Source organism: Carlito syrichta, unplaced genomic scaffold, assembly GCF_000164805.1.
Source record: "Carlito syrichta isolate Samal-C Ts95f unplaced genomic scaffold, Tarsius_syrichta-2.0.1 Scaffold305686, whole genome shotgun sequence".
Lineage (NCBI taxonomy): Eukaryota > Metazoa > Chordata > Mammalia > Primates > Tarsiidae > Carlito > Carlito syrichta.
This window is the reverse complement of record NW_007249782.1, coordinates 526383-549877: the sequence shown is the minus strand read 5'-3', so window position 1 is coordinate 549877 and position 23495 is coordinate 526383. Positions and strand designations below refer to the sequence as shown.

The window sequence follows — 23495 nt, the reverse complement described above, 5'->3', positions numbered from 1 at the left end:
ACTAATCCTAAACCTGACTTGGTCTTGAAGAAATAATTTTATGGCTCAGTTTCTCTACCTGGAAAATGGAGAAAACATTCCTCAGACTTTAAGACTTCGTTAATCTCGACAAACTGAGAGTGTGTTTAGTAGATTAAAATGCTATATGGAAACAAAGTGAGAAAAAAATAAGCCATAAATTGTTTTTATTTGACAAAAATAACTCGTAAAACATAAGGTATCTTTTATTAAGCATTCTTCAACACTGAATTAATTTAAAATAGAAAGTACAGAACAGTGCACACAGGTGGTAAACAGAAGGAAGAAATGAACTGAGAAAGATACATTTGTAAAGAAAGTTATAGAGGAAATTATAATGAAAGCTAGCCACTTTATTCAATAGAAATGTATTCTGAAAGTTTCCATATATGCTACGAGTATAGACTCATGTAAAGCACTAGAATCTTCAGAAATATGTTGTTAAATTTGTCAATGGTGACTTGTGTAGTAAGGAATTAATTTTATCCAAGGAGAAGGCACTGTGCTTGGTTACTGGGAGATAGATGATCTATAGGCCTATGAAATAGCATGCCTAACAGTAGTGTCTCTGTTTGCCTGGGGGCTTTAGCCACTGAGGAGCATAGCAAGTATTTATGATGGGGGCTTAGGCCATGTGGTATCAGTTCTGTTTCCAGAAGAGCTGAAAACTAAAGGTCCACCACATGACAGCCTGTGACTGAGCCCCAATAAGAACTCTGGGCACCAGGGTTCTCGTGAGCTTCCTTGGCAGGCAACACTCGTGAGTACTGTCACACATCAATGGTAGGAAAGTATCTCATCCATGACCCCATGGAGAAAGAACAAAAGAAGCTCTGCCTTTAGTAACTTTACCAGAGTCTGCCTTATGTGCTTATTCCCTTGGCTGTTTTTTTCCCTCCTACAAATAGGACTTTTCATTTGTCACTATTAAAAGCCTGAATTTAGACAGATTCTTGGACTGATGATTCATATCCATCAGCTTGTTCAACTTTAGCACCTGTCTCATCCCCAGTAGCTTTTCCAGAATTACTACCTTCACCAGGAAGCTCCATGAGTTTTCCCATTTCAAACTCTAGCTTCTTCAGTATTTTTACTTTTCTAACAAAGACATCATATAGACTAGCAAGTCTAGTCTTTTCTGATGCTGCCCAGAATCAAGTTACTGACCACTTCTTTCTAGCCACTTGTCTGTACCTCTCAGGTCATGATTTCCATCATCTTCTTTCATATTTGGTGAACCTGTTAGTGCTGAGCATAAGAGGTCTTCCATGTCCAATTGTTGCATTTTTTAGTAACACCAACAAAGAACAGACGAAGCAAATAACCATCAGCAGTCCTGACATCAACATGAACTTCAATCATGGTCTGCCATTTTTTGACCATGGAACATATTTTGTCACAGGTAAGATCCATGCCATGAAAGTTAGTCAGGAAGTTTTGGCCCTGAACATCCTCAGGAATCTGCCTGAATTTTTTAAATGCAATGTCATCATGCTGCAGATCAGCAAAGCTCACTTCAAACACATGACTTCTTCTATCACACTGGTCTTTAAAATAAAAATAAAAGGAAACATACAACCCTTGAGGCCACCAGATACAATTTTGTTTACTTGAGTCCTGGTGATTAGTGTTTTTCCAATATTTCTTATATTGAACAAAGCAGGTGCTTTCACATCACACCAAACTTTTTTTTTTAAGAAAACAGATTAATCATTTCTTGGCTCCTTTTTTCTTGCCTTTTTTAAAAGCATCTGTTCTTGCCAACTGCCATGGTGCTGCTCAGAAAGCCAAAAGGGCCCTTGTCTGATTTTAATTTGCACCCTTTCCTGTAACAAACTGTAATTTTCAGTATAATCGTTTTCATACTGTCATCAGTAAAATCGTTTTGGAAGGCCTTGTAGCAAATTATCAAAACTGAGGATAGTGTGGGGAACCCTCTCCAAACTTTCAGTTTATATCAGAAGTGAGGGCAGTCTTGTATGGATTGTTCTCTCTAACTTTGTAGTTGACTAAGTTCTCCTATGCCATGAAGGGTATTATTGGAGGCTATAAAGTATTAGAAAAAACTTAGGGTTCTTTCACTATATGGTGTTAAATAAAACGAAAGCAGTATAAAAATATAAGCAAAACAAGACAGTATGCAAATCCTATTCTGAGAAAGAATACTAGAGGTTTTTTTTAAAAATTCAGAACACCGAAATATTACGGAATAAGTGCTTTAATGTTAACAAGAAGAAAGTATTTAGAAGCTATTCTGCAAAAAAAAAAGTTTTAGATGACACTCAGTTTAATTGGAAGGCAATTAAAAAGGAAGATTTTAAATGCTTTTATAGTATAAGTTGTGAGACTTTGAAACTTTTTTATTTTAGAGCAGTTTTAGGTTCACAGCAGAACTGAAAGGAAGGTACAGAGATTTCCCATGAATCTCATGCCTGCACACAAGCAAAGCATCATCAACATCATTCCTATTGAACATTTTAAAAGTGCTATTACTACCAAAAAAAGTTTGAATAAAGAAACACCTGGCCGGGCTTGGTGGCTCAGCCTGTAATCCCAGCACTTTGGGAGGTCGAGGTGAGTGAATTGCCTGAGCCTGTGGGTTCAAGATCAGCCTGGGCAAATTGGCAAGACCTCGTCTCTACAATAAATAAAAAATGAGCTGGGCGTGGTAGCGCACACCCGCAGTTCCAGCTACTTGGAAGGCAGAGGCAGAAGGATAGCTGGAGCCCAGCAGGTTGATGCTGGGGTGGCCATGAGTGTGCCACGGCACTCCAGCCTGGGCACCAAAGGGGGACTCCAACTTAAAAAAAAAAATTTTATCTTCCATAATGTAAACTTCCTTAGTATATAGTATAGTTTCCAAGCAGGCCTTCAGTGAATGTTGATAGGTATTTCTTTTCTTTCTTTTTTTTTTTTTGAGTTGGAGTCTCACTCTGTCGCTCAGACTGGAGTGCCATGGAACATTCCTAATCGCCATCTCGACCTGCTGGGCTCTGGAGATCCTTCCGCCTCAGTCTTCCAAGTAGCCGGAACTACAGGTGCATGTTACCATGCCCAGCTAATTTTTTGATTTATTGTAGAGACAAGGTCTCGCCAAGTTGTAAAGGCTGGTTTCAAACCTGCGGGCTCAGGCAATTCACTCGCCTCAGCCTCCCAAAGTGCTGGGATTACAGGCTGAGCCACTGAGCCCGGCCTGGAAGATAAATTTTATCCTTGGGTAAATAATAAAACATTAATATGTATGCACTTTTATTATTACATGTAATTAGATATATGTGCTATGCATTATCACTATCCATTCAGGCAGTCAATAAGATAATGTTAGAATTTATTGTATGACTAACCTATAGTAATGCAGAACATGATCTGATTACACCGAAAATTTGACTGTGAAGAGAAACGTAAACTGGCAGAAATATTAAAAATAATAAGACAAGAAAAAACTTGAGAAAAAAGAGACCTGGCATTAGGCAAACGAATTTATCTAGGAAAGAAACACTAAAGAGAAAGCCAGATAATTATTAGAAATGTCAATTTAAGGATTAAAGATTGTAGACAACGGCTCAAACATTTAAAAAATTAAACACTAAGCATGAATAGATTTAGATTCTTGTGGGAAATATCGGAGTTGTAAGGTAGCTCAAATTTAATTTATCGAAGTAGTAATTCCAAGGGAAAATTAAAAGGAAAGCAAGAAGGGTGCAGGCACAGGATAATAAGACATGTGAGGTCAATTAAAGGTCTATTTCTAAAAATCCAACATGTCACTAAATACGTGAATGACTACCAGTTCCAAATCCACACACTTAAACACTAACTACTGGCTGTTTTTAGAGTGGGGACTTTGAAATTGGGTTATGGCAAGCCTAATTTAGATACTCAATGTCCTAGAAGCTGAAGTGACAAAGGCCTGAAAGAATGCTTGAAAGTCAAAGATTCATGGTCTGAATCAGACTTCATGAAGGCGACTTTTAATACCAAAGGCTAAAGATAGATCCAGTTTTTAAAGTCAAAAAAATTGCAGCGCATTGGAATGTTTTAATTTCAGCTGATTATTTATGGCAAAACACTTAACCATTGCTGGTGCCATCTTAAGTGCATAAGATTATGCTGAGAAGTTACTATCCTAAAGAGATGATACCAAAGTTATTAAAGTTATTCAAATAAATATGAAGGGTCTTAGTAGATAAGACAGAAATAAAAAGATACTTCTAAAACATGAAGGAAATGAAAAATATGCAAACATAATTTGGTAATCCAATGCCTAAGGAAAGAAAAATGACACTATGATCAGTCTAAAATCTGAAGACTGGATCCCTGCAAAATATTAATACAATTAAAAATGACAAGGGATCTTTAAAAAACAAGGATGAACTGTTCTGTGAAATATTAGCACTGCAAGGGAGCACAAATGTACTTTAGTCAACTTCCTTATTTTATTAAAAAAGAAATAAAATCAACCCAGGGAAGCTAAACAGTGGTATATCTTCCCAAAGCTGGTCTACCCAATTGTTATTCCAGTCTATTTTCCTATTTTGCTGATGAACATGTCATGGCGCTAGCTGAGCACCTGCCCACAGGTAACGTGCAACAATTTAATGAAACAGAACAGATATAGTGACGATTTATACATATAGACAATTACTATGAAATAAAATTTATGATCTATATCTCTCTCTCTCTCTCAGACTATATAGTTTTTACCAATTTACCACAAAATCCTTTTTTATTATTATTTTTTAGAGAAAGAGTCTTGCTCTGTCGCCCAGGCTTGAATGCAATGGTATGATCATAGCTCACTGTAGCCTCCAACTACTACGCTGCTCAAGTGATCTTCCCACCTCAGCCTCCCAAAAAGCTAGGACTATAAGTGGGCACCACCAAATCCAGTTAATTAAAAATTCTTTTTTGTAGAGATGGTGTCTTACTCTGTTGCGCAGGCTGGTCTTGTACCCCTGACCTCCAGTGATCCTCCCACTTTGGAATCCCAAAGTGCTTGGATTACAGGTGTGAATCATTGCACCTGGCCTACCACAGTATCTTTATTAGTACTTACTTGTATCTGACGTATGTCTCGCATAGGTATACTGTTTTAGAAAATGTGCTTAACTTAAATCTCATTGTAATTCAAACAGGACGACTCAGTATAGACCTTCCTATACTTTATTCTAAACTGTAAATTTTTATTAGATATATATTGGTGATATGCATGTACAATGACTAAAAGCTTAGGAGAAAAAAGGGGAGGAAAAAGAGCAAAGAATTTGGTAGTAACCACTAAGATGTTTTTGTAAGCAATTTAAGAGCAAAGTTCAAGGAGGGTAAGGGAAAGTACAACAAAGAATAGTACCTAAAAGTGGAAAAAATAACCAAATAGCTGAAAATGAGAGAGAGAGAGAGAGAGAGAGAGAGAGAGAGAGAGAGAGAGAGAGAGAGAGACTGGCTCTTTTATTTTGCCAAGCACTCATCAAAATCAAATCAGAGTCTTGGAAAACAACACAGAAGATTATATAGTAACTATAGAAGCAAGAAAATCAAACAAAGACTCCACATATAAGGGGAATGAGTCCAGTAAAAAAGGATAGAAGAATGGAAGAGAATGAGGTAAAAAGTTAGGTGTCTCAGCGGTACAAAAGGTTATTACAATGAAAGCCTAGAATTTCACAGAATTACTTATTTGAGCTTAGGGATCAGGGAAATATATAACTGATGGGCTCTTAATATCTTTGAGAAAGAGGTAATAGAGAAGCAAAGCTCTTTATGGCTTAAAGACAAAATAATCTTGCAGTGTTTAGAATAAGGTAAAGTTACTAGTTACCAGATACAAATTCCAAGTCAAAGGAAATCTAATACAGTTCACAATGATCCAGGCAGATATGACTTCCTAGGACAATGTTTCTCAAACTGGCCTGGCAGATCCCAGGACATATATTCTTAGGTGGCCTACAAGTGCTTTGGGAAAACTTTAAACTTAGTGTTTTATATTGATAATTTAAAAATTGATTTAAAAAATTTAAAATTAGAGCCAGGCTCAGTGGCTCAGCCTGTAATCCTACACTTTGGGAGGCTGAGGTGAGTGGATTGCCTGAGCCACAGGTTCGAGACCCGCATGGGCAACTTGGTGAGACCTCATCTCTACAATAAATCAAAAATTAGCGCACGCCTGTAGTTCCAGCTACTTAGAAGGCTGAGGCGGAAGGATCGCTGGAGCCCAGCAGGTCGAGGCTGCAGTGGCCGGGAGCGGCCACTGTACTCCAGTCTGGGTGACAGAGTGAGACTCTAACTCAAGGGAAAAAAATAAAATTAAAATTATGATAATTCATTTATAATACCAGCATGCCCATGAAACTCCAAGGCCTGCAATGATTCTGATTATAACCAAACAGGATCTTCCGTAACACCTAGGATTTTATACTTAAATGATGTGCTTGATACATGAAGGTCAAATGACTATCACACCTTATTCTAAAAGCAAATGTTTCATTATAGTTAATATAGAGAAAGGCAGCAAGAGAAGAGTTACTGGACATCTCATAATAGAGACTTCTGCCAAACTTGTAGACTGTGTCAACACAGCCAGTAACAAGAATCACTATTTTACCAAGACTTAACTATGTGCCGGGAACTACTCTAAATTCTTCATATAGATCAGACCAATTAATCTTCTCAATAACCATTTAAGGTAGGTACTACTATGTTATCTTACAGAAAGAGAATGAAATCTCAAGATAAATTAAGTAATTTTCCCAAAGACAATGCTGAATACATGCTGAGGTGGGATTTGAGCCAAGGCACTTTATGTTGTTCCACTTCCTCACCATATTTATATTGTGAGCTGGGATTCCTAATTATTGGAACATAATCATTCTCCATACTAAGTTAATACTAGCTTGATTTTAAAATTTGTAGTGTTATTTATAATTATAAATTGTTATAATTTTTAGAACTATTTTAAGAGTTAAGCACCAGGAGTTTAGAACTAGTTTAATGTGTGTATATAATTTATATAAGATAATCATAAAAATATGTAAGCTTCTTTAGGAAATTGTTTTTCTTTAAAAGATGTCCCTATATCACTCATTTCAAAAACATCACCCTGGGTGAAAAATCATGGAATAAACAAGGCTTATTTCCTGAAGCATCAATCTTCCTCAGTGGTAAATAAATAAAATCCTTTTTATATTGCAATAAATATCTATTATACTAAGAAGGCAAAATCTGCATATTTCAAAGATAGAAAATGAGCCCAAAGATATAGCTCAGACAAGGAAGAAAAAAGGAAGTATTTATTCATAACCTTCCTCAGGTCAATGATTTTGTTTCTTAAAAAACTACCCCTTGTCTCAAGCTACTCTCCATTTTTTGGCTCTTCTTCAATGCAGAAGTACTTGAAAGTATTGCCAATGGTTATTGTTCCTGCTTCTGACTCACCTCCAAATTTCTCCTTACAACACCCCAATCCTAAAATGATATTATCAAGGTTACCAATGACCTTCATGTAACCACATTCACTGTCCACTCTAAGGTTTTTATCCTCCTCCACAGCAGCATTCAATTCTCTCCTTCACTTTTTAATTTCAGTTTCTATGACACTCTCCTAGTTTTCCTTCTACCTCACCTACTTCTTAATTTCTTTTGTAGATTTCTCTCCTTTCTTCACCTCATATCTAACCATCAATGATTCTTGTCCCTTTTATCTGCAAGAAGTATTACAAGCCCATTTCCTCCTTCCATCTACACAATTATATTCTCATCAAACCCATCATTTCCTCTCCCACAATCTACTAAAATATAGCCGTTTTACTGGTCTCCTCTTTCATTTTTGTCCCATTTCTCACACTCCATTCTCCACATAGCCAACAAAGTGATAATTCAAAATATAAACCAGTTTAAGTTCTCTCCTGCTTACCACTCACCAATGGCTTGCCATAGCACTTCAGATAAAATCCAGATTCCTAATCCTAATTAACTAAACTCTTTCATGATGTGGTCCCTATCTATTTCTCTGATCGTTCCCCACTCCCATATTTTAGTCATGCTGGTCTCTTTCTATCCCTCAAACATGTGAAGCTAGTTCTTTCTCACTTAAGGTCTTTAACGACATGTTCAAGCTTCTTGAAATTTTCTCTGCTCTAATCTTACAGGATTCCTCCTTGTCATTCAGATTACCATTCATACTTTATCAGACAAGACTTCTCTGATTACCCAATTTTGAGAAAACAATCCTTACTACATCCCTTCATTTAAATTCTCTATATAGTACATCTTATTAGAAGGAATTTCTTGTTTTGCTTGATTATCATCTATCTTGCCCACAAGATTAAAAATTCTATGAGAAACAAGGCCCTAATTTGTGTAGTTCACCACTGTATTTTCAATACCTAAATCAGTATCAGCTGCATAAGAAATACTCAATGACTACTTGTTGAATGAGCAAGTGAGTAGAACCAAATCTATAGAATGGCTATAAAACTGACTCAGCCTCCCAGTGACTCCAGAGAAAAGTCAATGATTCTCTCTCAGTCCAGGCCCAAGTACCTAGGAATAAAAAGATGTCTAGAAATAACCTGATTCCTGGAGGTGAGAGTATCCTAAAAACAGCATGCACTAACCAGCCTGCCATTCAAAAACTACTTAACTTTTTTAGTACCTATTATACATACTCCAGAATGCCTACTATACATACTATCAGAGTTGCCGGTTAACTTGACAGAGTACCCATTCACAAAGAGCTTATAGCTGATGCCTAAGAAGCAATGAAAGGTTATTCACCCTTCTGTAAGTCCTGCACACATATTAAATCACTTGCTTTGGGGACTCAAATACACTAAAATGACTAGCAAAGGAAAGTAATAAACCTAGCTGCTTATCCATTTCTACATTAAAATTTTATGTGCCTAATTTGAGTTTTATAAGACTATGTTACTATCTTAATAAGACAGTATCTAGTTATTAAATATTTAGTCACATAGAAAGAAGTTATGTATATACTGGATTTACATTAAAAATCTGAAATAAAATTAAACATACAAAAAGGAAAAATAAAAAATAGATTCAATAATCCTAGGGTTCTCTTCTGGTAGTTTTGAAGCACCAATCTCACAACAATAATATATTCTTAGGAGTTCTAGTATCAGGGACTCTAGCATTCTCAACACTAGAGAAATAAGAAGGCCTCACAGAAAATAAATGAGAGTTAAGAATCCACGTCACATTTGTATTTTTATCTCTTTTGTATGGTTTTGGTAAAAGAGTAGATGCTTGCTTATAAATACTGTATAATATATAGCATTCCTTTGCAATGTGTTTTTATTTTTAAAAAATAAGCTCTGAAAAAAAACTTTGTTTCAAAAACAAGCAATTGCTTCTTTTGTATTAGAACAAATGATACATAAAAGTGAAACCACAAAATGCATAGGAAACGTACCATTCCATAGGCCTGCTGTTGGACCCAGTTGATATAATCATTCCTTATGTCTATCAATTCTTGTACTTCATGGATATAAAATTTATCATACTGTATAATCTGTCCCGTTTTCTCATTTACCTACAAAAAAGGGTACAATTAACATTAAATTTAACCAGTACCTAAGACAGGATTTAAACATGTTGAAATAAAAAAGGCTTTTTAGCTCATTTTTTATTCCTATAAAAAATGATCAGAGTGCCTACTATATGCAAAATGTTAGTTAAGTGCTACTGGAGACGTAAAATTTGTAAGATGTGATATCTGCATTCAGCACCCCAAAATCTAGCAAAAAAGACATAAATATCTTTATAACCAAAACATAATATCTAAGTAACAATAACAGAAGCTAATGCTTATTAGGTGTTACTCTGTGCTGGCATCTAATTAGAATAAACTTTAAGAGGTAACATCTGGGAATGATGTGAAAAATGAAGATGGTTCAAATTACCACCCTAGAGATTCCCTACTAACTAATCACAAAGGGAAAGACAAAGCTTTACACTGGAGAATACCACCTTAACCAATGATCAAACTAATCATCACCAATACTGGGACAATGAAATATTATGTTCCTAGAGATATAACTCAACAATAAGTATACAAATGATCTATGAAAAAAGGTTTAATTTGAATCTAATCAAGTTTCTTGGTCTAAATTCCAGTTTATAGGAAATACAAGGGAATAGAGGAACAAATTAAACATCACAATGAGGAAACATCAGAAAAATCCTAACTGTGAGACTTCTGTAAGAAAGCTGGTCAGGACTCTTTAAAAGGTCAATAGGGATTCTAAAAAAAGGTAGGAGTTGTTCTAAATTAAAAGAGACTAGAGGAATTCTGGTGTGGGATATGGCAGAATACTTTGTGTCAGACTAATCTTTCTGACATTAACAATTATAAACTCTAGATAACATATTAAAAAGCGACTACTGTACTTAAAAAACACTGGTGATCAACCAAAAGTAGGCAGAAACTGGGAGACAGCTCAAGCAGAAAGCAGCAGTCTTACCAGACAGAGGAGTCATAAGTTAGAGACTGGGGTTGCCAGCACGCCAGACTGCGAGGAGTAAAAATCAAAGAAAGGAATCCAGAGGGTAAAGCCCCAAAATCTGTGTGCAAATTCCCCTCACATCTTTGGTTAATTCTTAAACCTTGAATGTGCAAAGTGAGACTTTGATTAAAAAAAAAGAACTAACAAACCAATAGAAAGCAGCAGCTAGGAGGCTACACTTAAAGAGTTCAAAACGAGCATTTCCAGAGGAAAATGGGCACATTTCCTAAATGACAAATGGATTAATTTGCCAAGAAGTCATAATAATCCCTAACAGTACAACTTCAAAATACATGGAGAAAGTGACAGATTCACCATCATAGTTGGAGATTTTAACACCCCTCTCTTACTGATAGAAAATATTTAGACATAATCAGCAAGTATAGATTATTTCAACAACTTCAACCAACTTGAACTCATTGTCATAGAACACTTCACTCAATACTTGTACATGAAACGGTCATAAGATAGGTCACATCCTGGACCATACAAGACGTTCTAATAACACACTGAAAAGAATCCAAAGTACACAAAATATGTTCTCTGCCCACAATGAAATTAAATTAAAAGTCAGTAACAGAAAGCTATTTGAAAAATTCTAGAATACTGGCAATTAAACATAACACTTTTAGGCCAGGCTCAGTGGCCCGGCCTGTAATCCCAGCACTTTGGGAGGCTGAGGCGAGTAGACTGCCTGAGTCTGTGGGTTCGAGATCAGCCCAGGCAGCTTGACGAGACCACTTCCCTACAATAAATTAAAAATTAGCCAAGCGTGGTAGTGTGCACCTGTAGTTCCAGCTACTTGAAAGGTTGAGGTGGAAGGATCGCCAGAGCCCAGCAGGTCAACACTGGAGTGGCTGTGAGCGTGCCACTGCACTCCAGCCTGGGCGATGGAGTGAGACTCCAACTCAAAAAAAAAAAAAAAAAAGATAGCAAAGCAGCCTGAATCCCAAGGATGAACAGATCCTTCCAAAGGGAAACAGGATACAGAAATGGTTCATCTGCAGCAGAGAACAAGTGGAAGATACCACTGTCACACAAGCGGAAGTAACCAGTTAAATTTTTAAGAAATTATTTAAAGCTGAGTGTGGGGCAGCTTGTCAGTACAGAACCCCTTAGAGTCCGAGGCAGTTGGCTCTCATAGACTCTTTTCCACAGATCTCCACAGGGTGCCCACAAAAACAACTGGAAAGAAGGTAGAAGATCAAGAGTCTCTCTCAGTGGTGTAAAGGAATCAGCTGCCACTGTGAAAAAGGAACAAAAGCCTACCACCCTGCCCAGATCAAAAGCCTTAAGCCACTGACGAAGGGGAAGCAAACCCATATATTGTTGCTAGGGGAGAGAGAAACCTTCAATCCAAAGGGTGGCAAAACAGTCCTGAGCCCAGAATCTTATTATCAGTAGAAATTAGGCCCTATATTGCTGGAGGAGGGAGCAGAAACGTCCACACAAAACATAAAAGATTCAAAGCAAAGTTTGGCTGCCACAGGGAAGAGGGGAGGAAAGTCTAAGAAAGTCTTAGCCAGAGGTCACAGCACACATAATTTACCTAAGACCAAGGCTGCATCACAACAACAAAGAACCCCCCCACTCCATTCTTGAAAGCACTGAGTAACAAGCAACACCAGTTTAACTACTGACAAGGGTGCAAGAGTGAAGAGAAAAACCCCTGTACGAAGTAGGCACAAATATTCAGAAAAGCTCTTTGACACTCCAATGCTACCCTAAACACAAGGAAACATTAGAGGAATTTGAGGCCTATAAGTGCAATAAAGGTAACTAGAGCAAATAACACAATCCTGGCTTAACTCCTGACTAGACTAACATAAACCCTCACACTAATTAATAGCAAGAGAGGTACACCCAGTTACTTATCAGCTTCTATTTTACAGATAGCTAAAAATTATTTGACATATCAAAAAGCAAATGAACAAAACAAAACCTTGTCTAGAGACAAAGCAATTAAAAGTCAAATTCAGAGATGACTCAAATGTTGGGCCTCAGGAAAATAATTTGAACTTAAAGTTAAAAAAAAAAAATTCAAAATCTGTGGGATGCTAATAAGACAGGGCATAAAGGAAAATGTATGGCATTAAATGATCATATTAGAAATAAAGGGTCTAAAATAAATTACCTAAGCCTCTGTTTTAAAAACCTAGAAAAAAAATCAAATTAAGTCAAGGAGAAGGAAGAACATAAAGAACAGAAACTGATGAAAGAGAGAACATAAAAAACACTAAAGAAAAATGTAAAAAGTAAAATGAGTTATCTAAAAAGATAAATAAGATGATAAGCCTCTAGTCAGACTGACCAAGGAAAAAAAAGGAGAGGACACAAACTGCTACTATCAAAAATAAAGAGGATATATCATCATATAGATATCCTACCAAAACTGCCTCAAGAAAAACCAGAAAACCTGAAATGTCCTATATTTGTTTAAAAAGTTTAATAGGAAATTAAAATTTTTCCCAAAACAAAACTCCAGGGCCAATATGGTTTCACTGGTGAATTTTATCAAATATTTAAGGAAGAAGTAAAATCAATCTAAAACAAATTCTTTCAGAAAATAGTCATTTCTTAATCATTTTATAAAGCCAGAATAACCTTGACACCAAAAGCTGATAGCAATATGAGAAATGAAAAATTATAAATATTCTTATAAAGACATAAAATCCTCAATACAACATTTGTCAATTAAATCCAGTAACATATATAATACATAATGCTCAAGTAAAGTTGATCCCAGGAATGCAAGTTTGGTTTAACATTTAAATATCAAAGAATTTCACAATACTTCTGAAAAAAAAGAAAAAAATCATTTGTTCATCTGACAGATGCAGAAAAAGCATCTGACAAAATGCAACAAACATTCATAAGAAACACTCTCAGCAAATGAGAAACAGAAGAAAATTTCTTCAAATAGGTAAAATTCACCTACCAAAAAACCCCACATTTAACATCATACTTATTGGTAAAATATTGAAAGGTTTCTAAGATTAAGAACTAGGCAGGATGACCAGTGTAACCAGTTATATTCAACACTACACTAAAATTCTTAGTTAATAAAACATGGCAAGAAAAACATGATTGTGTACATTAAAAATCCAAATGAATCTATAAGATCATTATTAGAACTAATAATTAATCAAGGTCACACAGTAAAAGACCAATACTCAAAATTCAACTAAATTTCTCTGTATTAGTAATAAATACTGAGAAAATAATTTTTAAATCTGTCATTTACAACAGTATAAAAAATATAAAACATTTAGGATTTTTTTTTTTTTTTTTTTTTTTTGAGTAGGAGTTTCACTCTGTCTCCCAGGCTGGAATGCAGTAGCACACTCATGGCCACCATGGCATCCATCTGCTGGGATCAGGTGATCCTTCTGCCTCAGCCTTCCAAGTAGCTGGAACCAGAGGCATGTGCCACCATGCCCAACTAATTTTTTTGATTTATTGTAGAGATGAGGTCTCGCCAAGTTGCCCAGGCTGGTCTCGAATCCTTGGATCAGACGATCCTCTTGCCTCCACTTCCCAAAGTGCTGGGATTACAGGTGTGGCCCACCATGCTTGGCAGGAATGTTAATTTTTAGAGAAAGAGGAGGAGTAAAAATTTTAAAAGAATATGCAAGATCTCTGAAAACTACAAAGTACTGCTGAGAGAAAATTAAGACCTAAATAAGTGAAAAGACTATATTCATAGATCAAAAAATATACTAACAAGATTAGCCTGGGCGTGGTGGCTCAAGCCTGTAATCCCAGCACTTTGGGAGGCCGAGGTGAGGGGATTGCCTGAGCCCATGGGTTCAAGACCAGCCTGGGCAACTTGGCAAGACCTCATCTCTACAGTAAACCAAAAAATTAGCTGGGTGTGGGGCTAGCGCACACCTGTAGTTCTGGCAATTTAGAAGGTTGACGTGGAAAGATCGCCTGAGCCCAGTCAGTCAACAATGGAGTGGCCGTGAGCGTGCCACTGTACTTCAGCCTGGGCAACGGAATAAGACTCCAACTCAAAAAAAGAGAAAGATATTAACAAGATTCAACAAACAATTGCAAAAAGCAAAATCTGACTGATCTCTAAAAAAGCAGTGATATAAAAAACATAAAAAACTGAGCCTGCGAGTTCGAGACCAGCCCGGGCAATTTGGCGAGACCTCATCTCTACAATAAGATAAAAAATAGCCAGGCAAGCCGGGCTCAGTGGCTCAGCCAGTAATCCCACGCCTTTGGGAGGCTGAGATGAGTGGATTGTCTGAGCCCGCGGGTTTGAGACCCGCCTGGGTAACTTGGCGAGACCTCATCTCTACAATAAATCAAAATGAGCCAAGCGTGGTAGCATGTGCCTATAGTTCCATCTACTTTGAAGGCCGAGGCGGAAGGATCACCGGAGCTCAGCAAGTGGAGGCTGCGGTGGCTGGGAGCAGCCACTGCACTCCAGTCTGGGTGACTGAGTGAGACTCCAACTCAAAAAAAAAAAAAAATAGCTGGGCATGGTAGCGCATGTCTGTAGTTCCCACTAATTGGAAGGCTGAGGTCGAAGGATCACTGGAGCCCAGAAGGTCGATGCTGGGGTGGCTGTGAGTGTGCGAGCCACTGCACCTCAGCCTGGGCAAAGGAGTGAGACTCCAACTCAAAAAAAAATTAGCTATAACTGAGAAAATTTGAGCATGCCTGCATAGATAGATGATATTGCAGAATTACAGTTAATTTCCTTAAGAGAAATAATAGTATTGCTGTTTGTTATGTAGAAAAATACTTGTATTCTTAGGAGATAAATGCTGAAGTAGTAAAGGGTGATATCTGTATTTTACTTTCAAATGTTTCATGAAAAAAGTAAATATATCCATACACATATAAAGCAAATGTGATCACATGTTAATTGCTGAAACTAGAATGAAGGGCATATAGGTTTTCACTGTATTTGTCTTTCAATGTTTCTGTATGTTTGAAAAATTCAAAATAAAAATTGAAGAGCAAAGTGAATGGAAGAAATTTCAAAAAAGAAAAAGAAAAAGTTTGAGGGAGAACAATCTATGCAGAGAGAGAACAGCATGAGGTAAAAGACACAAAATTTGTTTATAACTGCCCCAGCTAAACTGCTGGTCCAAAGAGAATGAGAGACACATGGAGCAAAACTGGATTCAGTATGCAGCTTCGAGGTCAGCCCACTTCAGTCAAGACTCAGGCTAAAACATGGCCCGCTCCAGTAGAAATGAAAATAAATGCTTATTACTGTATGCAATTAGTTTTGGCTTGTTTTGTTGCAGAACATTACTGTGGCAAGAGCTGACACATCAAGAAAAAACAAGGCTTTAGAGTAAAAAAGTGACAGAATCAGTAATATTTTAATTATTCTTTTGGCAGTGTGAGATATAGTTATGAATGAGCAGAGAGGCTAGTGGCAGAAAAATAAATCAGAGTATTACTAAAAGATCCAGGGTTTCTAGATAATAAGAACGTAGAGGTCATGCCAGCTAATGGATATAGAAAATAAAGGAAGAGTCAAAGATAACTTCAGTATTTCAAGCCTGAGTAACAATAATTTTTAAAACTGTTGGTAACACACACACGTACATAAATCAGGAAGAAGGCAATCTAGGTGGGGCAAGAACAGGAGCTGGGAAAGATAAGGTATTTGGCATTAAACCTTTCTAATTAAAGTAAGGGCAGGACTGTCACATCTCTCAACAGAAAGATTTTCCTCAAGAACATAATTGAGAATCATTTTCCTTAAAGAAGACAACAAAAGCTGTGGCAGTAGGTGAGAGAGAGGTAAAGAGTAAAACTGTAAGAGATCTTCCACTCAAGAAGAAAAACCATCAATGGAAACAACTATCCCCCCTTTGTGCCAGCTGAAGAAAAATAGAAAATAAAAATGTAAGTTGATCTAATATACAAACTAAACAAAACTACCTACCTTGTCGATGAAGAATAACAAGAGTAACTTCATAATTTTTGAAAAATAACATCAAGCCAACTAAGCAATGTCTAAAAGAGAATAAGGGAAATCATCTAGTAGAGGTATAAATGTTAACTCTAACTGGACAATGTTGGTTTCCAAACAGGTGCTCAATATATATGAGATGAATGAGTGTGCAAATAAAACTTTTAAGAGACATGCAAATAGTTCATGCTTCTAATGACATTTTTAAATGGCCAGTCTATATCTACTGCATTTTCAGTGAGGTGTATTATAATGTGTGGTTACTGTTAATTTTTAGTAAAAAAATGGTTTATATAATTTCTGTGTTTTTCAAACTTTTGCTTTGAAGTTTACCTAATAGAAAAGGAGAACAAACACATATTTAATAATACTACCTACCTCCTTCCACAGGAGAGGGTGGGGGATTGTCAGGTCTTTAGCATGCATATCAAGATGGGAAGATAAAATTTTTACTGAAATGCAGACTTTACCTTAAAATTCACTCAAATTTTGTTTTCTAATAAAAAATAAGTTATCATTAAAGCAGACTCCATGTACATTATCCCATTTAAGCAATCCTATGAAATGTATACTATTACTATCACCATACAGATGAGTATCCTAAAGCTTAGAATTTAAGAAAGTTAACCAAGGTAACAGAGTAGGAAATCTAATATAGGACTCTCTAACACACATTCTCAACTCACTATATGACCCCCAAATTTACTCCTTAAAAATGTTCATATATATAATACACACATGTGTATAATATATATTTAAAATACTTATATATCTAGAATGCACATGTGTTTTTTCTTTTTATGAATGTTTGAAATACTTGATACTATGGCTTACTCTTGAAAGTACAAATAGTCCAGCTTAAAAAGAACACATTTAATACTACCTTTTTTTTCGAGTCAGGGTCTCACTCTGTCACCCAGTTTGAAGTACAGTGACATGATCACAGTTCACAGCAATCTTGACCTCCTGGGCTCAGGCAATCCTTTTATTTCAGCTTCCTGAGTAGCTGGGACTACAGGTGTGCACTACTATGCCTGGCTAATCTTTTGATGTTTTGTAGAGACAAAGTTTCACTATGTTGCCCAGGTTGGTCTTGAACTCCTGGGCTCAAGCAATCCTTCTGCCTCAACCTCTCAAAATGCTGGGATTACAGGTAAGAGCCACCACACCTGGCTTAATCATCTACTAGATGATTTCCCTTATTCTCTTTTAGACATTGCTTAGTTGGCTTAGTTGGTTTTTATTTTCACAGTTGACACTTTCAATCTCTTAACTGACAAATGCACTTAAAGCTCTTTCCCCCAACACCTACTGTTGATTAATTTATATCTATGACCAAGGTACATATTTGGGAGAAACTAACCAGAGTAAAACTGCTATTACCAGCTTTCAAACAAAACAAAGATACCTAATTTATATACAGAGATCAAAATTTTCATCCTAGAGCAAGGGGTCAGCAAACTACAACCTGTAGGCCAAATATTACCCACTATTTTTATAAATAAAGTTTTACTGTAAAGCACCCACTCCCATCCATTTATATGCTGTCCACAGTATAGCTGAGCAGTTGCAACAGAAGCTATATGGCCCACAAAGCATAAAATATTAACTACTCGGTCCTATACAGAAAAACTTTGCAGATCCTTGCCCTAGAGTCTTCAGTATCGTGCTTTAATCAACTGAAATCAAAACTGAAAGCCTAGCTTTCTATTAAAAAAGAAAATATATAGAATTATACAAAAAACACAACAGCTTTCCTCTTTTCCATATTTATGTTTATAAAATATACACACATTTTAATCACACTACTCTAAAGTTTAGTAACTCTTGTAGAAAATTATACATATCCCATTAATCTGATACTTTTATCTTAAATATTTAAACATTTAAAGAGTAAACTGTAGTTTCCTTCCTTAAAAGCAACCAGTGTTTGCAGTTTGCACATTTTGCAGATACGACATATGAGTTTTTGAAAATAAATGTTAGTATGTTAGACTAAAAATGGGATAGTTTGCATGAAGCTATCATTTTCTCCAGGAAGCCTTCCCTAATACTTCAGAGTTACATGCCTTCCCACGTGTTCTCATAGTACCTTTATTTTCCCTAAACTAGTACTTACCATGCCATATTACAAAGGTTTATTTATTTATGTGTATACAACCCCTCTATATTATAAGCTCAACAAGGGCAGAAATAATATCTCTACCTTATAGAGGTAATAATAATATTCACAAAATAAATTTAAAAGAAATCACATGACAGAATTCAAAACAACCTAAACATTCAATATTATTGCCAAAAATGTACAAAATAAAATCTATGAGTTTGAACCTAACACTTTTATTTCATATATTAATTTCATTTTAGTATTCTGGTTTATAAACCTCAGTTCCAGAGTGATTATGGTAAGTATATGTATATCTTATCCATTTGGTTTATTTAAAGTTTCCTTGCAAAAAAAGTTTGAAAATCACTGATTAAGAAGATCCAGCAATTGGTCTAGAAAGATCAAGTAAGGTTTTTCTTCTGGTATAACAGTACTTATTGTACTGTGTAAAAACTCAGAAGTTATTAAGAAAAACCCAACTTTTGTGAGTAAGTTCATTTATTTGATGACACATCCATTCCTGGCAGCAGGTATCAAAGGTATTTTTCTTATGATGCCATTTGGAGTACTGGAAATGATTTTAATTCAAAAGCTTTCCAAAGGACATGACATATGGGAGGAACAAGTACATCCATACATTCTAGTAAATGATTAGGAAACACAAAGTCCAGTTCTCTACCTCCTAATCTTGTTCCAGGGTTAGATCAAGAAGGAAACTGCCTGAGGAAATGTCCCTTTATTCTTAACCTTGGAGCACAGAGAAGGAATATAGACAGTTGTCAGGCATAAGGAATCTTTGAAAAAACAACTTTTGATAAATAACTTTGGTTTCTCTAAAGATGAAAGTAAATCATCCCTCACAGTTCATATCCACATGTATCTATATATGGTAGAGTAAGATAAAGCAAAGTCTTCTCCCAAATAAAGGACAGAAGATAACTGACTGCCCTAAAGACTCCTAGAAACAGATGCTTAAGAAATTCATACCAGTATCATCCTGCTTTTGACTATGTAACATTTTCAAATAAGAGCTCAGTTTCCTCATAACCCAATAAATAAAGTCAAAAGTAGTGGCTTCCCATCCAAATGGTGGTGATAGCAAAATCACTGCCTTATGACTGTATAATAACTTAACATATATTGTGTAATTTAAATATTGTAATTATAATTTTCCAATCCTGGAAAACCATCAGGGCTGGGATTTTAATTCTTGTTTTATAAATAATTCTTCATATGCGTAAAGAAAAGACTCCAAAATCACACTTGGAGGAAGCAGCACAAATGGGATTAGAAACATGATCTTTTGATTTCTAGTCCAGGATTCATAACATAATATAATACTGTCTGTTATCTAGAGTATGAACTTCTAGATCCAAGGGCATAAAATAAAAGCAAATCCCTTCTAAACACATTACTGTATCTGCTAATATAGAAGAACATAAGAAACACCAGACACTTTGGAAGTAGATTTGTATTGCCATTTTCTTAAGGTAAAAGACATAGCTAAGGGGAAAAAAAGTATTTTTAAAAGAGAAAATAAAGATAAGCAGTAATAAAGGCAGAGACTGAATGTTTCGGAATAGGGTCTAGTTGAAAAGAGATGGTTCACCAAAGTAGTAGGAAGTAGTAGTCCAGAGGAAAGAAAAAAATCTAATTCATCTCTTGAATCCTAGACAAAGGTATACACAAAGGTAGAAACCAATCCCCATGAAGTTAGAGAATCTTAGTAGCAGTTTACTGCAAACCCAGATGCTGCCGTGCTATAAAAAAGTCTTGTTTTGGGTAAAGGTAAACATAAGAATGACTTCTTTCCTAGGAAGGAAACGGCTTCTTCAATTCATTTCTTCAATTATAATGAGACTAGAAATGAGTTATTTTCTATAAATCTTGGATATACTAAAAACAAAAGAAAAGAGTAAGTTCAGAAAATTAAATAGTGGAAAAAGGTATCCAGGAGCTTCAACTAAAAGAAAATAAAAGGAAAATACACAGTCCATAAGGGATCTTTCTTACAGAAAGAAGAGATGAATTATCTCCTTTATCCCTTTATTATTTACCATAGTACTAGGCAAGAGGGGCTGAAAATACAAAGAAGATATTAAGGAGAAGAAACTACAGATTAAAGGTTCATGTGGGTTTTTTCAGTCACTCTATAGGCAAGGAACATATGCTTCTCCCTTAGGTCATGTCTTATCTAAACAGCAACTCAAAAATACCAAATGGCATAACAGAGATATACCTACCAACTGTCAGAGATGACTCAAATCCATCTTTAATGAAAACAGTTGATACTTTACTTCTTCATATAACTTTCAACTGCTACAAGTGTAAAGGGTACTATTTCTTACACTGGGGAGAAGGGCAGGAAAGAACAATAGGCAAATTAATGAATTACATATGGGTCTAATCTCAAATCAGTCATTTGTTTCAAATGACTATATACTTTGACTGAGGTCATTAGTACCCAACAGGAAAAGAATATGAGTTCATTATCACAACTAGAACCCAGTATTTTTTTCATATGATAACCACCTATAACTAACAAAAACATATTAAACTAAAAAATTTTGTTCTTCACAAGAAAATATAAGATTCTAATTCATTAATATGCTATTGTTCTGCCCAACTAATGACAACTTATCTATAAATGCCTAACAAAGTCAAATTACACAAAAGCTTCAAAGTATGGGTACATAACTTCTTTTAAAGGAAAGTATGAATAACTTTTCCAAATTTCTATAATATGTCTTTTATGCCAATCTAAATTCATAATATATTAATGTTAAAATTAACATTATTAATCTGTTAGTAGAAATGGGGAAAGAGAAACATAAAGGAACTATTGGACATACCCTATGTAATATCTCTAAAACCTTTAATGCAGTATGAAGAAAACTGTTGAAAATTCTTCTTTCAGAAGGGGGAATGCCGATCTTGCAGAGTTTCAAAAGATGTACCACAACTTCCTTAAAAAGTTCTACTATCTTGAGGAATAGTGGAGGTTCAAGTACTGACCACCAGTTTTCTGTTATTAAAGGGTGAACATACAAAAAAAAATGAATTTTTTAAAATCACAATTTTCAAAATCATACTGACTTTTCTTCTAAAGCAGTGGTTATTACCCCTTTGAAAATCACAGAAAGATGCACATAACATAGTATTTTATGTAACATTTCTTGGGTTTATAGACCCTCCATTCCCCCAAGACCAAGTCAAAGAACACTGTCCTAAATGTTCACAAAAACAAAAAATAAAGTATAAAAGCCTATTAAATTTATATTTTTGGTTTCCTAAATTATATTTAAAAACTCACCCTACATTTAATATTAAAATCAGTTATTAAAAAATGTTTTGGGCCGGGCTCGGTGGCTCATCCTGTAATCCCACCCCTTGGGAGGCTGAGGTGAGTGGATTGCCTGAGCTCGCGGGTTCGAGACCCACCTGGGCAACGTGGCGAGACCTCATCTATACAATAAATCAAAAAATCAGCCGGGCGTGGTAGCGCATGCCTGTAATTCTGGCTACTCGGAAGGCTGAGGCGGAAGGATCGCCCAAGCCCAGCAGGTCAAGGCTGCGGTGGCCGGGAGCAGCCACTGCACTCCAGTCTGGGCGACAGAGTGAGACTCCAACTCATCAAAAAAAAAAAAAATGTTTTGGAAATTAGAATTTCATTTTTTTTTCTGACAGGGTCTCACTCTGTTACCCAGGCTGGAGTGCAGTGGCATGATCATAGTTCACCATAGCCTTGACACCTGGGCTCAGATGATCCCAAGTAGCTGGGACTATAGGCACGTGCCACCATGCCTGGCTAATTTTTTTGATGTTTTATAGAGAAGAGGTCTTGCTATGCTGCCCAAGCTGGTCTTGAACTCCTGAGCTCAAGCAATCCTCCTGCCTTCGCCTCCCAAAGTGCTGGGATTACAGGCGTGAACCACTGCACGTGGCCTAGAATTTCTATTTTTAAACAAAACAAACTTTAAATTGTATTACTCTAATATTTAAGTTTTCTAAGTTTTATTTTTCAATTTGATGTATGGTTGAAATACTGTCAGGGATGACTCAAATCCATCACCTTTAAAATGCAAGGTACTCCTGAAAATCAAATACAGAAACTCAACAATTTAAGTCTTTCCCTCACATTCACTATTTGTAGTTAATAACTAAAGACACCACAGTCCTTTGAACCAGGTCAAAAAAACACAAAAACGTCTGACAACAAGGAAGCAATACTCTTGTGAGTTCTTACTTTACTCTTCTATTGCTAGTTATTTCCTTCAAGATTACAGTATTCTACCCCTTGCTCGTTGCTTTCTCTACTCGCCCCCAGCCATGTCCTGATTTCACCATTTCTATGTATTCCAGTTCCATATATCTCAAAAATACTATTAAATAGGAAAGCAGGTTAAATGTAACAAGAAAACTATACAGGTCATAAGACAGAGATGAAATCCATACAACTGGAAAAATTAAGTTGAGTAAAGTTTAGGTCAAAAAACCAGAGTGACAGAATGACAAGATCAGATGAGCAATAAAATCTCATCTAGAGGCAGGAAAATACAATCAAACTTCATAAAATTAGCAAGCGAAAAAAACACAAGGCAAAGGGCTTATATCAGGGTTCAAGGAAGATTTAAAACCCATGTTTGTTCAGTTTTAATAGTTCCTCCTCCTCTTTTACTTCTTTAATAGCAAGCGTACTCTAAAGAAATGAGGCAGAGGAATATGGTTAACAGTTTTCATCTTTCCTAGTATCTTTGCTGTTATGTTTGATTAAACTTCTATATCTAACATGCTTTGCCTTCAACAACTAGAAGTAAATGACTAGACAAAAGCTTAAATGTAAAAATAGGTTTAACTTTCCCTAAGACTATGTCAAATAAGCAGGACAGTAAAATTTCAAATA

At 35.9% G+C, this 23495-nt stretch overlaps 1 protein-coding gene and 1 pseudogene across 4 annotated transcripts in view; both read right to left on the bottom strand.

Moving 5' to 3' along the window:
• HERC4 (HECT and RLD domain containing E3 ubiquitin protein ligase 4) overlaps positions 1-23495 on the bottom strand; it is a 121028-nt gene that overhangs the window by 30883 nt on the left and 66650 nt on the right. For all 4 annotated transcript variants that reach the window (XM_008062302.2, XM_008062301.2, XM_008062303.2 and 1 more), the window contains 2 exons: positions 21445-21617; positions 9446-9565 (listed from right to left, as the gene is read on the bottom strand). In XM_008062302.2, the coding sequence (XP_008060493.1) occupies positions 9446-9565; positions 21445-21617 (293 nt within the window). The remainder of the gene's footprint in view (positions 1-9445; positions 9566-21444; positions 21618-23495) is intronic.
• On the bottom strand, positions 624-1789 carry LOC110595997 (annotated as a pseudogene).